We start from the raw sequence: 16,276 nt of genomic DNA, 5'->3' as shown, positions 1-16,276 counted from the left end.
ATCATATGTTTTCTGAAAATCAAGAGGATATAAATGTAAATGGAAACATATGGGAAGCTGTTTGATACCCTCTCTTAAGCTGTCGAGTATAACTTAACGACTTAAAAAAGTTCTAGGTAAGAAGACTGTATTGTTTGATGATATTGTTATTAATTTTTTGTGTTTGTTGCACAATAAATTCACAAAAAGACATTGATTTAATGCAAAGAACTATTTTACAGTTATTTGAAAGGCTTAAAGTGCAGTTGACAACTAGTTGCATGTTTTAACTCATGTTAAAGTAGCAGCAGGCAGTAGGCCTACGACATTTTTCTGCTGATGCTTTAAATGTCGCGCTATTTCCGTCTCACTGGATGATGCAGGTCTGTAGGTGGTTGGCCTGTAGAATGTCATTAAACACAGTTTTTTAAAACATAGCTAATTGGAGTGAAAATAATACACAAACTGAAACGCTTCAGAGCTTACTGCCCTGTTGTTTTATTAGACTATTCAATATTGAGAAGCTTGAAAGAAAGATCGAGCTGTTGGACGACAGTAAACAATTTGTAGCTCAATGCAGACTTTGCGGCATAAACTTCAGCTTCATGCTAGGAATGAGTTGAAATGTCAGTATAGGCTGGTCGGGTTTTGTTATTAGACGTCAAAGCTTGCATTTAAAGAATTTTTGGAGTGGTAAACTGCTGCGTCATCGCAGGGCAGCATGTTTATTTTTTTGTCTTACAGATGGTAACTCTGGCTATAACCTGTAACACCAACATGAATTTGTTTTCATAAAAAGCATTTTGTAACTATATAATATATATGCAAAACTGGAGAAGTTGGGTTAACTTTGACTGGTTGTTTCAACTGCAAATCGTGGAAGCGCTTTCCTCTTCATTGGCGTTGCAAAACACAGTAATGTTGCGTCATCAAGAGGGCTGAAAATGGGCGTTCACTTTTTACTTATATTTTTCTTTTAACTGTGAAGTCGCGTGATTCGCTCCATAAATCTGATTGGTTGACATTCGCATTTTTGTACCTTGACAAAACTATAAAAGGAACTCACCAATTGAAAAGGTGAAGTACTGCAGATAATACCTTAAACTAGACCCGAACAGCTGTTGGATAATTGTACTTTAGCGATGAAGGACATCAGATTAAAAATTGTGGATTGATAGGCTTGCGGTTGCTAGCTATTGCATATCGAAACTTATTATACGAAAGGCTTGCAATGAGTTTGTTGGCGCAAAGAAACTCATTTTATCAAGAGAAGAATATGTCATTTAAACATGTAAAGTTTTGCAAGAAATAAGACACATGACGAAAAATCGATGGTTTGTTTTCACTCCCAAACGGCATATTTTACCTCGTTATTTTAATCACATTCCTTTCGGTTTTTGTTTAGGTTGTGTGTGTTATTCATACAGTGATATACGTATATCGATACAACCCGCTGAACTGCTCAAGAAAGACATTATGTCGTAAGTTAAGTTTATCAAATTTGTTAAGTATTTATAGTTCATTTCCTTCCAATTTATTTTACTTTTGATCGTTGGATAAAGAAAGCCCAGATAATAAGCAAATTCTGATAAAATGCAAGTAAACTATGAAGAATTTTTCATGGCCACGGAAGGATTTCCACGACTTATTCTTTTGACAAAGTTTTATATGGTCTTGTATAGTATCACATAATTTTTCAGAAAAAAAATCAACTATCCGTCCCTGGTGTTCCCATCTCGCCACAGTAGGTAGGCCTACAAAGGGCATATTCACTTCATACTTTCATAAACACGTAGTTTAATTTATAGGAGTTGTATGAGCAATGCATTTTACTTCGGTGTACTGTATTATATTGTGTTCTCAATTTTTGGTGGCACAAAAGTTTGCACATCTTATATATAGGCTATTGTTGAAAAGACGCGATTCCTATGCCGCTGGACGTGGGTCAATGATATGTGATTGAGCGAGAGAAGTAAGAATAAAATTTTTTGCACGATTGGAGAAAAATTGCCTGTTTTTTTCGTCTTTTTTTTATTTATTTTTTATGAGCGTGCGCGCAACCAAGTGCTTCTCCTCGCTGCTCCAGCTCCAGGTTTGGTGATGTTTGACGGGAACAATATTTTGCAGCTTCACTATTGCTGGTTTAACGTTTTCTTTTCTTTAAAGGTTGTCAAATGCGTCTGATTGCACGCTAGTAAAGGTGGCAAAGCTAAGCTCAAAATATGCAATTAAATATGCACTGATGAAGCAGTCTTTGGAAATTATTAGCCTATCGTTCATTTACACAGCCAATGAGAAAGTTTCAAGAAAGCCAATTGCGCAAATGAGAAAAAAAAAATACACAGCCACCAACTTACACTTCTAAACCTATCAATCTAATTAATCAACTTCAAACTCAGATCATTTGGATATATATTTTATAGCCTAATCGCATAATAAAAGATGAAAATATATAGTTTTTATATTTTCTTACATAATCGCACCTTTTTCTTCGTTTTTGTTTTTTGGAGGTGGTGTGGGGCACGTGCGAAAGTGCTTCGTTCTGAACCCTTGTCAATTATTCTGAAACTTTTAAATCAGGAAAGCCGAGCATGAAAGTTATTTAACTTCGTTGTATTTCTGGCCAAAAATATTTAGATCATCCACCACGCCATATGAAACTTTTTATATGGTGCAGCATAAGTCTTGTTACTCAACCCAACAAAAATTCACAAAACCAGAAAGGTTTTATTAGTCCTAGCTACATACATGATACAGTATGGACAACTGACTGAGTCTCTGACAGTGGTGTATTTAAAATTGGTTTGACGATTGTTCAAGGTTTTCGTGTAGGTAGACAATATCTACAATATATTTGGCTTTGTTAATTATCATAGTTTAATTTTTTTTACCGTTTTAAAGGACCATTTTTTTACCCTTCCAATTATGACCTTGAAGCTGACATTACGTAAATAATTTTTACTTTAAAAGCTCTGTACATTAAGAAAATCTGCTTCAAGATTTGTCGACTTTGGAAAAACCTCTTTTAACTGTGTATCGTTTGTGATTGCAAACCAGTTTCAGCTTGAACTTAATCGGCGTTAATGGTCTGCAGATCTGTCCAAAATAAAAAGTGAGTTCAATCCGCTCAATGTTGCAGCTGCAGAAAAATGACGATTTACAAATTTGTTTTGCTGTTTATCATATTAGTATCATCCTCATTTTCCTGTTCATAGATTCAGACAGTTAAATGCATTTGACAATATTTAAAGAAAAGCACTTTAGACTTGCAATAATAGTTGCCACAAAGTATAGGCTATTTTTTTGCGTCAAATAAAACCGCATTTTTTTTTGCTGAAATTACAGTAGGCTACATTTCAGACTTTATCGACGTGTATAAGCCTCTGGCAAAAATCCGCAAAAAAAAACTCTTCCTGGTTGCATTTTTGGTGAAATACCCTCAAAGAGAAGAAAAAATAGCTCACCGGTGCAGATGGGTATATAGGCTACGCATAAATACCTATTGCTTTTATTCAAGTACTTTTTGCAAGGTTTATCTCATATTTCAAACGCACACAGCCTACGTGACACTTTGTCATCGAAAAGCTTTCTTCTTTTAATTTTTATGGTTTCTCATCGCTGAACCACAAGAATTCCAGCAAACTTTGGACAATGCAAACAAGTGAACTATGTTTTTTTAGCAAATAGTTTGCAAGAGCAAAACTGAGCTTGGTTCATTGCAGTTCGACGTTGACTCAATGAAAACGACGTTTTTGAAGCAGCAAAGCAGTATTCAGTTTGCCCTTGGACTTCCTTCTTGACTTGCAAAGGAAGGCGAGTGTTCAAAAGGTCGAATTTGCAAAAGAAAAAAAATGAAGCTTTTGAAAATGGTTAGATTAGCTACAGGCTAATGTTCCAGCCCTGTAATGTTGTTACATTGTGTATTCAATATAAATACATTTTTCAGCGTTGTTTTTCTAGTTGGCGTCAATGCATAGGCGTAGCCAGGGGGGGGGGGGGGCGAAAGGGGCCATGGCCCCCCAAATTTTCAAAGTTTGGATTCCGAAGTTGAGCCCTTTTTTGAAGATATAATAAAATTTGTAGAAATTTATATCGTTTTCCAAGATATCTGGCAATTAAGACCCCCAGGACTTGTTTTAGACACACAGAAGGACACCGATAAATTTTGCAAATAGTAAATCGCGCAAAATTTACGCGATTTACGCTTATTTTAACTAACTTGTGGAAGCAATTTCAGAATCACTTACTCTGTTGGGTTTTTGTGTAGTTTTTGAGTTTTGTGTAGCTGAGTTTTTGGTGTTCTTTAATTTTAGCCACAGGTTTTGTCCGTTCGTGTGCAAGAGCTAGCTTTAATAAGTTAATAGCTATTGATCTGCTAATAATTTTCATACAAACATTACCCTAAAAGTGTTTCCAGAAAGCGCTATAATCCATTATTTTAGTGTAATTTTTGCAAAATTTTCCGGGGGAGCATGGCACCGGACCCCCCTAGAATACGCGTGCCTTCGCCAGTTTCATTGCTCAACCCACCAGGATACGCCACTGCACATCAGATGGCGATGTCTTTAATCAAATACTTTGTCGGTCTGTTTGATCCATCAAATATTTGGCCCCCCCAAAAAACTTTTCTGGCTACGCCACTGCGTCAATGGACTATTATTCAAAAAGTTTTTGTTTTTTTGTATTTTTGTATGAAACGTTTACGTGGTTCACCACAGTTCACCCTAAAATTTTTATCTTGAAGTTTATCAAACCACAATTGTATTGGTACATACGCAGCCAGCCAGGGCCCTATGAGCACCATCAAGCCCCCCCAAAAAATTCACTAGTGGGCCTCTATGTTTAGTGATCGCTTTTTAACATAGCACCATAAAACATTTAGGGCAGCAAAATCTTTCAATGTGGAGAAAAAATTACATTTATCATTTTATCAAAAACATTGAACAACTCTAAAATTTTCTAGAAATAAAATAGTTAATACGCGGAAAAAGTTGAGAAAAGACCAAAGTTTTAACAACGCAAAATTTATAGCAGAAATGAACAATGCAAAACATGATGTCTGAAAAAGTAAAATTAAAAAGGGGTGTGGGGAGATTGCCCCCAGAAAATTTTGAGATATATAATCTCGTTTTGGTCACTTTTTAGGAACAATGTGTTTTTTTTTATCAAGATGCACACTTTATGTGAAGACCAAATTCATCAAATGAAAAACTGGATTGGAGAAGAAGCTTTAGTTCAAAGTTTAAGTTAGCCTACTTAAAAAAAAATCATTCACGGCTACAAAAGAATTTCAATAGTTTATGTGTAGAAGGTTTGTAGCCTTTTGCCTAGTCTGATGTAGCCTTTCAGCAGGTGAGAACTTCGAAATTTATCTGAGCAGTACCCACCTTCACAAAAATGAAAAAAAATACATATTAATTGTTACCGGTACATGTGAAATTATACAAGCCAAAAACGCTTCACGAACAAAATATGAGTGGGCATCTATAGGTAGAGATAGGCCCCAGTCGGATGTTTGAAAAGGAGTAAATACGGCTTTGCATGAGTTAAGCTATTGAACATCGAGCTTCTGTAGCTGATATTTTATTTTTTAAACAGTCAGAAAACATTAAACAGACTAAAATGAGTGGCCCTTAATCAGCCGTAGACCCTCCAGCCGAATTGTACGAGGGGCGGTTAACACGGCCCTGTACCCAGCCTTGTACATGTTATTAGCAACGGTTATAATGAAGCTGTTATTCAGCAACAAAATTCCCAACACAATGTCTCTGAAATTATCTACTTTATATTTTCAGAAAAAAACCTTTCATCACAGAAAAAACGTTTTGAAGGTTTGCTGTCAACAGCAAATGTCTTGTAAAGAGAACTATCAAACGGCATGAGCCAATTAGCTTGAAAACGCACTAACACAGTACATTTGACCTTCGTCCTGATATTTGTGGGAAAGCTCTTGGATGTGCTTAAACGCATGACGTTTATGTTTAACTTTTCCACAAACTGCTTGCTGTAGGCGAGATCACTTTTATATTGAAAGGTGGCACAACTCTTTGGCAGAAACACTAGGAAATAAATTTAAGTTAAACTAGTTCACTATAGTAAAAGGCAGGAAAACTTACATGATGAAATAATGGATCGCTACAATGCTATGAGCTCCAATTTCATTACAGAACGGAAAGCATTACTTTCTCTTTGTATAACGAAAAGCTGTATTTTTGCCATCCTAAAGGGAAAAAAATAATAGGAAAACTGAGTGAGGTCTTGTTAAAACCTTATTAGGAAAGGCATCATTTCAAAATCACCTCCACAATTTCATCGGACATTATTTGCAATGCTTGGTAACATTTTGCCTTTTTCTCATAATTCACTTTCACATGCAAAAAAGTAGGCTACAAAGGTATTTGTTAAGATTATTTCCTAGAAACAATAACTTTTTTGTTACACAGTTTAACCCGATTCAAAATGCCGTCACAAATTCAATCAGAGTAGTGAACTTGTAATGCTTACAGTGATTGAACGATTTTGTGTTTTAGGAATACTAGAGGAAAAGCCACTGCCTTCCTGTTGATTGCTCAAATTGTGTTTATTACACTATTTGGGCTGTTTGTTGACTATGCTGAGATCAAACACAGTAATGGAACAGCTACGGATTCAAGCGAGTTGGATTTGGAACTGAATCAACTTTACCCAAGTAAGACAATTGCTCTCCTCTAAAGTAAGATGAGCTTGTGGTTTTAACAGCTCATTAAACACAGCTTATTGGTATTCGGCATTTTCACAGCAAACTGCTTTCTCGAAACGAGATTGTTCACAATTTATTTTTTCAAAACGAAACAATATCTCGATAACAAATTTTGTGTTGATGTGAAAAAAATATTTTGTAACTGCAAATACTTTAATTGTTCGTATAGGCTATTAACCAAAGTTTTAAAACACGACCATAAACCCAACTGCAGAGACACCAAACACCTGTATACAAAATGTTAGAAACTCACAGGAACCAGCAAATATGAGCTACAACTTTTTAAACCTGTGTTACTGCTTCTGTTGACAGTGTACCAGGACGTTCACGTCATGATGCTTATCGGTTTTGGGTTTCTTATGACGTTTCTACAACGTCACGGATTTGGATCGGTGGGTTTCAATTTCCTTTTGACCTGCTACGTTATTCAATGGTCTACGCTTGTGAATGGTTGGTTTGGATTTATTGGAGGCTCGAGCAGCAAAATTGAAATAAACATTGAAAGGTATGCTGGCGTTGTTTTTTGTTCTGGCATTGTTTATTTACCATTTTTGGGGGCAATTATAAAGAAAAGATTTTTTTATGTCGGCTGCATAGCCGAGTGGTGAGAGCCCTGGTACGACACGCAAATGGGCGCCGCTCACGAGCACACGGCTGTGTCTCTGGCAAGACAGAGCATGCTTGAAGCTGGACTTAACTTGGCTTCATTGCTTTTCCGTCCACATAATCTAACTTCAATCACCGAGCGTAAGACAAAAAGAATAGATCACACGTCGTTTTATGTACAGTAGGCTACATCGTTAAATCGTGTTAAAGGTTTTGTTGCAATTAAGTGACGTTTGTAGATCACAAAATTTTTCTTCTACGACTGTGTGCAAACTCCATTTTGTTGAATTGTTTGTAAAACTGAAAGCACTTTGTTGCAAAAATGAAGTGGTTGCGGTCAAGTAGGCTAAAGTGTTTTTGTTGATTTCTACAGCTTGCTGCATGCTGATTTCGCTGTTGCAACAGTGCTTATTTCATTTGGAGCCGTGTTGGGTGTGGCAAGTCCAGTGCAGCTGATTGTTATGGCAACGGTAGAAGTTGTTCTTTACAACGTCAACATATTTATTGGATTTACCACTTTTAAGGTGATTTTGAGTGATAACTGATAAGTCAGACTTATTCAACGATGTTCAATCGGTTCCGACTTCTAAGCGAAACTTGGCTATCTTATTTTTAGGAAAAAATTGTAAAGGAATATATGTCATCATTCTAAGTTGTTTAAAGAAACTAGCAATGTTTTTTGCATGCCAATCAGAGATGATTAATTGATTATGGCTTCCGTAACCTATCGTCCAAACAGATCAAAACAGCGGTAAACAAGGATAGAATATACAAAATATCCGTGTTGCTGTTGAATAAATATCGCAATAAATAGATAAAAGCTCACTCTCTGAAGGCCATTAATAAATTCTTTGTTATTGTAGTAGGCTATAGGCTGCGTATGTTGAAAAATTTGGGATGGTGCAATGTTGATTGGGATGATGCAAGGCAAACGAACAAAGGGACGACAAAGAATGAATAATTTTGACAACATCAAGCAAATTACGGAAATAAAAAATATGTCAGAAGTACTAGAAAAAACAAAAAACAGAGCAAAATGGAGGAAGTTCATATGGGAGGCCACAGCTTATCAATATGATTAATGTGTTAAAAGAAGAAGGCTGCGTAGCCTATGCAACGGTTTTATTTTATGAGGTCGTCGTCCACAAAAATTATTGATGACGCAAGCTTAGGTGTTACAGCAATTTTAAGCGATAAATATACATTACTGTTTGGTAATTTCAACAATAGGCCTACATTTTGTTGAAGAGACACAAAACAGAATTTAAATTGACAAATCCTTTTTCATTGATTTAAGTAAGCCACATAGATATGAATTTTAAAACTACCAATGAGTTAACAGATTATTGAGTTGACATGCACTACTTTTCTGATATGGTTAAAACATGTAATTAATCCAAAAGAATTTTGTTTACACAAAGAGTATCAAAATTTGTCAAAATTATGCCTACAAAGTGACTTTCATTCAAACATTGAGACCATTAACAGGCTTTGGATGTTGGTGGCTCGATGTTCATTCATGCATTTGGTGCCTACTTTGGTTTGGGTGTGGCCAGGATGCTTTACAGGAAAGCTCAAACTGAAAGCGAGAAAGAGAGTTCTGTTTATCACTCGGACTTGTTTGCGATGTTGGGTAAATGCATTTTTTATTTAAAATTTTCAAATGCAGCCTTTACAGTAGGCTAAGTTTGACCTTTGTATAGTTTTTATGTTTTCAATTTTGTGAGCACTTTAATTTAAATTTTTCTGGATAGGCCTAGCCTACTACTTTAACTGTTTTTCAATCTTTCAGCGACGCTTTTCTTGTGGCTATTCTGGCCAAGCTTCAACGCAGGACCTGCAACTGGGATCGAGCGCCAGCGTGCGATTATCAACACCGTATTCAGTCTTTCTGCGTGCACAGTTGTGACATTTGCTATCAGTTCTGTTGTTAACAAAAACAACAAGTTGAACATGGTACTTTTATGCTTATAGGCTATAAAATTTAAACTTTTAAGTGTAAATATTATTTCTAGAGTCCTTGGTTCTAACCAAATCTGGTAGACTTAAACTTAGACGTAAGCTGCATTTAACAAAACCCTGAAGTCAATGTACTTTTTTAGCTTACTCAATCAACGTAGGCTATAGGCGTACAACATTTAGCATATATTTTTCCATGAAGGTGCACATTCAAAATGCAACTTTGGCCGGTGGGGTTGGTTTGGGTGCAAGTGCTGATTTGATTGTCCATCCGTTTGGTGCGCTATTAACCGGAGCTTCTGCAGCAACTGTATCGACTCTTGGCTACATCTATCTACAGGTATCCCTTCATCTGATTGTTTTGTCGACAGTTTATGGTCTAGAATTACTGTAAGTAATCTAATCTAGTCTAGTAAACCCAAGCCTGGATTAACCATTGTGCCAGGGTGTGCTAAAGCACAGAGGCGCCGCAGACAGAGGGCCCCACTTTTCCTAAAAATGAAATAAATAAAATAGCAAATTTTTCCTGAAAAAAATTTTCAAGAAAAAAAATTAAGAAAAGTCTAAAAAAAGTAACATAACCCTCTGTCTAAAAAAAGTAACACATTTATCAATAGCCAGAAAAAAGTCGTTTGACTGAATTTCATGTTAGTTTTCTAAATCCTATTGGTAGTTAGTAGTGAATGAAAGAGCAGTTTAGAATAGAAATTCAGAATAACCTTTCATTGCAATTTGCAGTGTAGTGTGCAGTACTAACAGTGGTCCCTTGCTACAATGCTTTGCCTTGCAGTGCTTGCACGGTTTTGTTGATTTAATGTGTGTGATTTTGCATCCATTATAACGTAAACATTGTTAACTTAATTTGCACATGCTTATTTAATCATCGATCACGTGCTATTTCAAAGTTATCTTAGAACTTACCTAAGCAAGTTTCCTCTGCAAGCGAAACCAGCTTACTTCCATTACGCTCCACGTAAGCTGGTAAGGGCCCCCATAAAATTCATTAGCACAGGGGCCCCATTCAGTGGCGTAGCCAGGAAAAAAATTTGGGGGGGGCCAAATATTTGATGAATTGAAGAGAACGACAAAGTGTTTGATTTATGTGCAGTGGCGCATGCACGTATGTGCACCTGATGTGCAGTAGCGTATCCTGGTGGCTTGAGCAAGGGGAAGCAATGAAACTGGTGGGGGTTAAAGCGTGCCGAAGGCACGCGTTTTCTAGGGGGGTCCGGGGGCATGCCCCCCCGGAAAATTTTTGCAAAATTACACTTGAATATTGGATTATAGCGCTTTCTGGAAACACTTTTAGGGTAATATTTGTATGAAATTTATTAGCAGATAAACAGCTATTAACTTATTAAAGGTAGCTCTTACACACGAACGGGCAACATCTGCGGCTAAAATTAGAGAACACCATAAACTCAGCTACAGAAAAACCTAACAGAGTAAGCCATTCTGAAATTGCTTCCACAAATTAGTTAAAAGAAACGTAAATCCAGTAAATTTTGCGCGATTTACGATTTGCAAAATTTATTGGTGTCTTTCTGTGTGTCTAAAACAAGTCCTTGGGGTGTCAATAGCCAGATGTTTTGGAAAACGTTATAAATTTCTACAAATTTGATTATATTTTTAACAAAGGGCTCAACTTCGGAATCCAAACTTCGAAAATTTGGGGGGGGGCCATGGCCCCTTTCGCCCCCCCCTGGCTACGCCTATGGCCCCATTTGACCTTACTCCGGGCCTGAGTAAACCTATATGCAAAGTCATGCAACCTATCGTCAAACTCCATTATAGGCTTATAGGCCTACCCTACTTCAGTCTACGAACCAAAACGTATCTTTGCAACATCAGCACAAAATTTGTTTCGCTGTGTTGTATAGAGATGGGCTAAGCCTACAGATAGGCACAGTTCAATAGAACATAAATACGGTACTTAATAGTGGTAGAAGTGTTCAAAAAATTTAGGTTTTGTGGACTCACAATTTTTTACTTGAAAAACTTATTTGTTGGCCTGGAACCTCAGCCTATAAAAAAGCAAAGCGGGAGAAACACAGAATTTTGAGTAGCTTAGATTTAAAATTTCTTGAGATGTTTGATGTGCTTCTGCATTGTTTTTACATAAATTCTATAGACCACTCAGCCCACCGACGCAATCGAAAAACAACTGAATTAATATTGCTGGCCGATTTTTTAATGCAAAGTTACATACACCAGTAGGTTATAGGCTACGGTAGCTAAATAAAAAAAATATGCCAAAATTAAAAAAAAACACTGTTTTGTTTTCTAGCTTGCCAGAGAGACCCTTTCACTCTCACTCTCTTGTCAGTAGCCTACTCATTTTTTTGACTTACTTTATGTCTATTAATATTTTAATATTCAAATCACTAAATCAGTGATAGTGGCCTGCGATGAAAGTAAAGACGCTTTTGTAATTTGGCTTATTGTATTTTCATAGCCACTTCTTATGCGTCGCATAAAGCTCCACGATACTTGCGGAGTGCACAACCTACATGGAATGCCTGGAATATTAGGAGGAATTATAAGTGCCATTACAGTTAGAATAGCTACACGCGAAACATACCTAGACAGGTAATATAAATTGCACTGTTCACCAGTAGGCTAGGCAATTATGTAATCCTATACAATAGCCTACCGTTGACAAGGAGGTCCAACAGGTTTGTTTGGACCCAGGCCCAGTATGACATTAGGAGACCGGTAACTTGGAGAAACCATCGCGTATTCTTTGAATATAGGCTAGTGTGTTTTCTTAAAAGTGTTTTGATTTGGGACTTCGACGATCATACTGGTATCCGCTGCAGCCAAAAACAATTACACGTCGGTATTGACGGTTGGCACCAAGAGATACTTTTAGATACTGAATGTAATGAAAACGCAGCGTTTACATTTTTACTCTAGTAGAGAAGTTATTTTTTAAACTTTTCTTGGAAAGCCCTTTTAACTTGTATCTAGGGGCTTTCTGTTTTTTTTTTAGAAAGGCGCCCGACATTTGCATTGTATCTGGCCCGACTTGTTATTTTTAAAACCTATTTGCGTGATTCACACAATTAGTTGACTTGATCAAAATAAAATTAGGCTACACTGTATGCTGCCTACGTTTCTTCGACTAATCAATGGTTTTTACTTTCATTTGGAGTTTTGACAAGCTTTTTGGAGATAGAACAGTCGGGACGCAAGCTGGCTTTCAAATTGCAGCGCTAGCTGTTACGTTGGGCATTTCACTTGCTGGAGGACTTCTAATGGGTGCTATACTAAAGATTCCCATCTGGGATAACTTGACATCTGAAGAGTATTTTACAGATGAGGTGTTCTGGGATGTAAGTTTTGCTGCAATTTGTAGCTATTAACCTACTGTTAAAGCTATAGGCTACCACTGAATCGAACGTAGCGAAAGCAGCTACAAAGACTAGCCTAATCAACGAAGTTGAAAAGTGCATTGCAAAATCAGGGACGTGCAAAATTCATTAAAATGCTTTCCGTGAAATAGTCCTGATAACACCGTACTTAGCCTATCTCAACAGAAACGATTTTTCAATTTTTATTTAAAAAACAAAATTCGTTTGAAAAAATTTTCAATACCGCATTGCATAGTTTTGAAGTGAAAAATAAAACACCTAATTCCCAATCGATGTTGACAATTGCTGATCAACAGACGATAAGCTACTGTAAATTGTAAAAAATGTGACACTAGGCCTACTTTACATGCACATTTTCTTTCCGACTATAGTAGGGCTACCATATGTCCTCTTTTAAGAGGATTTGTTCTCTTTTTTGAAGAAAAATAGTTTGTCCTCCGACGACACCCAAAAATGCTCAAATCTCCTCTTTTTTACATTTTCAGTTTTCTTGCTCATATTTTCAACAGGATTTCATTGTTATGTGACTTTTTCGAAATTTCCAATCATTTCTGTGCCAATGGAACATGTTGATTTATACATTTTCAAAAAAAACATTGGCGTACTATTTGATCTGTTGTTCTCTAAACAATCCTAGACGTTCATTGAAACACTACATTGCTTTACGATTGTCGTAGGTAGCCAAGTCGTGGTCAGCGATGAGTGCGAGCGAAACTGCAAATCCACTTGTGAGGGAATTTCCTCATTTGAGGAGATCTGATCAACAAATTTATGAAAAAGAAAAATTGGTACAAACTAAAAAAAAATTGAGAAAATCTAAAAAGATGAGTAAATCACAATAAAATAAAACATTTAAAAACCGCAAAAACTTGCAAAAGAGTTTGACATGTTTAGCCTACATTTTAAGGTTCTTACACTTTTACAATAATTTGTTTTACCCAGATCTATTTATATTGATTCAGCGCTTGTAGACGTTGCTGATTACCAACTTAATAGTTTGGTTAATTTGTCAAGTGAGGCAAATCGAAAAAATAATCCAAAGTGCACTATGCAATGCATAATAATATAACCTATTTCAAAATATATCAAAACAAAATTTGTAGACTTAAATCATCTCTTACAAAAAATTGAAATGAAAACGGATATGGATGGTTGTGACTTTCCTACTGTTGAAAACCATGATGAAAATATAATTCTTACAGAGTGAAACTCCCTGCCAAATTCGTTTGAAACTATGAAAAGATTTGCGGTAGCTCTGTTAAGGGAACGTTTAAATATTATGTAACGCTTTTTTTCCGAATTTTTGACCCCCCCTCCCCCATGTAACGCCAACATAGCGTTTTTTCAACCCCCCCTCCCCCATGTAACGCCAACATAGCGTTTTTTCAACTCCCCTCCCCCATGTAACGCTTTTTCACTACAAATTCAGCACAAAAAACTACCACGCTTTGCATAAACTCCCCTCCCCCTCGAAGGAGTTACTTACGGTAATATTTGAACGTTCCCTAACGTTGTTTGGTTCTTCATATTCGTGCGAATCTTTATTTTCGCACATGAATTTTATACAATCAAGCACACGGAATCGTCTCAGCTCAGATATGAGTGCTGAATGTGTGAAGCTAAAAAGTACGGATTACCAACCAAGGATAATAAGACTTGCAGAGAAGATGCAGCAGCAAGTTTCGCATTAACATGTAATTAAATGTATGACCCACTTTTGCTTTTTCAAGGATTAAGGTCTTTTTTGTGACCCATGCACTAAAAAAGGTTCGCCATCCCTGGCCTGGACTATAGGCCTATGCCAGAGAAAAACAGGGTAGCTACCACTAAACGTTATAGTGTGACAGTGCTAAGTGCTCTTTCATCACATGTTTTTTTTTTCAGCTTGAAGAGGAAGAATCAAAAACTCCACAGACCACAACAACAAAGGATGAAGTCAAAATTTAGCTCAAGCTTGAGGATGAGAATTAAGAAATCTGAGATTTACTATTCATTGACTCGTTTACATTTGAGTTTTATATTGTGCAGTCGAATCGCATAACAGCTTGTATCAAACAGATCAACTATTTCACAAGAAAACAATATAGGCTATAGGCTACTAATAGCTTACTAATTGTGTGTTCTATACTCCTGGCCTACAACTTTTTACTAACAATGAGCCAATGGTTTGGAACGCAGTTCTAGTAGAAGCATCGCAAGTAGGCCTAGCCTTTGCTGGAAATCTACTTTTTTGTGTCAGGAGTTGCTCGAATGTTGTAGCCGACAGCACAAAAGCTAGCTTGCGATACTCGGTATGGCCACGTTGCTCAACCAAAAATTAATTTTTACCAAACGACTGTTTATATTTCTACTTTTTGATGAAACTAACATAGTAGCCATGCCATTTTGTATTAGTGTGCTTTTTATCGATTTAATAAATGTTTCAAAATAAAACCTAACAACCACACGACATTTAACATGAAGAAGAAAACACAAATCAGTGACGCAAAGTTACGTGAATACATTTAGTAGATAGGAGGCACCTAGCCTGCAGCAAAAATTTGCATATTGGGGCGATGATTGCAAGATTTTATGAGCAAAGCCTCATAGATATTTGTGTATGTAGATCAATTTTGTAATTTCAATTTATGAAGAACATCATTCAGTTGGTTACTAAAGGGCAGAGATGTACGTATGCGCCGCAAATTCTACGCCGCATACATGCGGCGTAGACTTTTTGTTTGCGCTAACGCTTGCGGCCACATTTTTTTGGATAGTTTGCGCTTGAGGATGCGCCGTAAAGTTTTCACGGTTTTTTAGCGCATAGCGTCAACGCATACTTTTTAATGTCTTAGTTGTTGTTTGCAATTTTGTTTGTCAAACTGCGAAATGTTGACGTCTTGCAATTGCCCATTGTTCTAATGTTGTGTCACAGTGTCATCTATTGTTCAGTCAGCTGGAGTTTGTTTGTATATCGCACTACTGCCTTTGACGCTAGAGTCCCACGTGGAGACTGAAGTCTTGCAGAAAAAAAGAAAGAACTAGTTAAAACAACTTAGGCCTACTGCGAAATTACTTAGTAAATTAAGGGTCAGAACAGGAATGTAATGCAAGCAAGCAAGTAGGTAGGTTGGTAATGTCGCTCCACGTAAAATGTAAACAATGACTTGGCTTCGTAGTGTAGGCTAAAGTTTTTTTAGTCAAGCATTGTTGAAGGCGTTTGTAAGCAGTTGTAAGCACTTTAATTTATATTAGTTAAGTCTTGCATTTTGGGGCAAATCAGAAACTTCTCAAGCAATGAGCAGTGCAGCCTATGTATCTAAACCAGTGGTTCTTAACCTATGGGTAATTACCCACATGTGGGTAATTTCAGGATAGCAGGTGGGTAATCAGCTGAACCAGAATATTTAGAATTATAGATGTAACAAACAATGTCACAGCTGTAAGTGGTAAAGTTGCTTTATTGCTTATGCTTTTTTTATTATTTGAGTCCGTTCAAAACAACCAAACAAGCACAGTGATATTTTATCATTTTTAGAATTGTTTCGTCATAGTGATTTATTTTTCGCATCATTTTTGTTGCCGGTTTTATGTAAGCTAAAACCTCAATTGCTAAGGTAACAGGGATCAGTAAGTCAGT

At 36.7% G+C, this 16,276-nt stretch overlaps 1 protein-coding gene across 1 annotated transcript; it reads left to right on the top strand.

Annotated features, from left to right (window-relative positions):
• The first annotated feature begins 1,384 nt into the window (after nt 1–1,384).
• LOC145785125 (ammonium transporter Rh type B-like) lies at nt 1,385–15,563 on the top strand. The gene is made up of 10 exons (XM_082596826.1): nt 1,385–1,460; nt 6,510–6,667; nt 7,031–7,223; nt 7,698–7,848; nt 8,813–8,957; nt 9,117–9,280; nt 9,486–9,623; nt 11,739–11,872; nt 12,438–12,618; nt 14,542–15,563. The coding sequence occupies exons 1-10, from the start codon at nt 1,456–1,458 to the stop codon at nt 14,602–14,604; spliced, it is 1,332 nt and encodes a 443-aa protein (XP_082452952.1). The 5' UTR covers nt 1,385–1,455; the 3' UTR covers nt 14,605–15,563.
• Nucleotides 15,564–16,276: the final 713 nt, after the last annotated feature.

This window comes from Aplidium turbinatum, chromosome 16 (assembly GCF_918807975.1).
Source record: "Aplidium turbinatum chromosome 16, kaAplTurb1.1, whole genome shotgun sequence".
Classification (NCBI taxonomy): Eukaryota; Metazoa; Chordata; class Ascidiacea; order Aplousobranchia; family Polyclinidae; genus Aplidium; species Aplidium turbinatum.
This window is presented reverse-complemented; position numbering and strand designations above follow the sequence as displayed.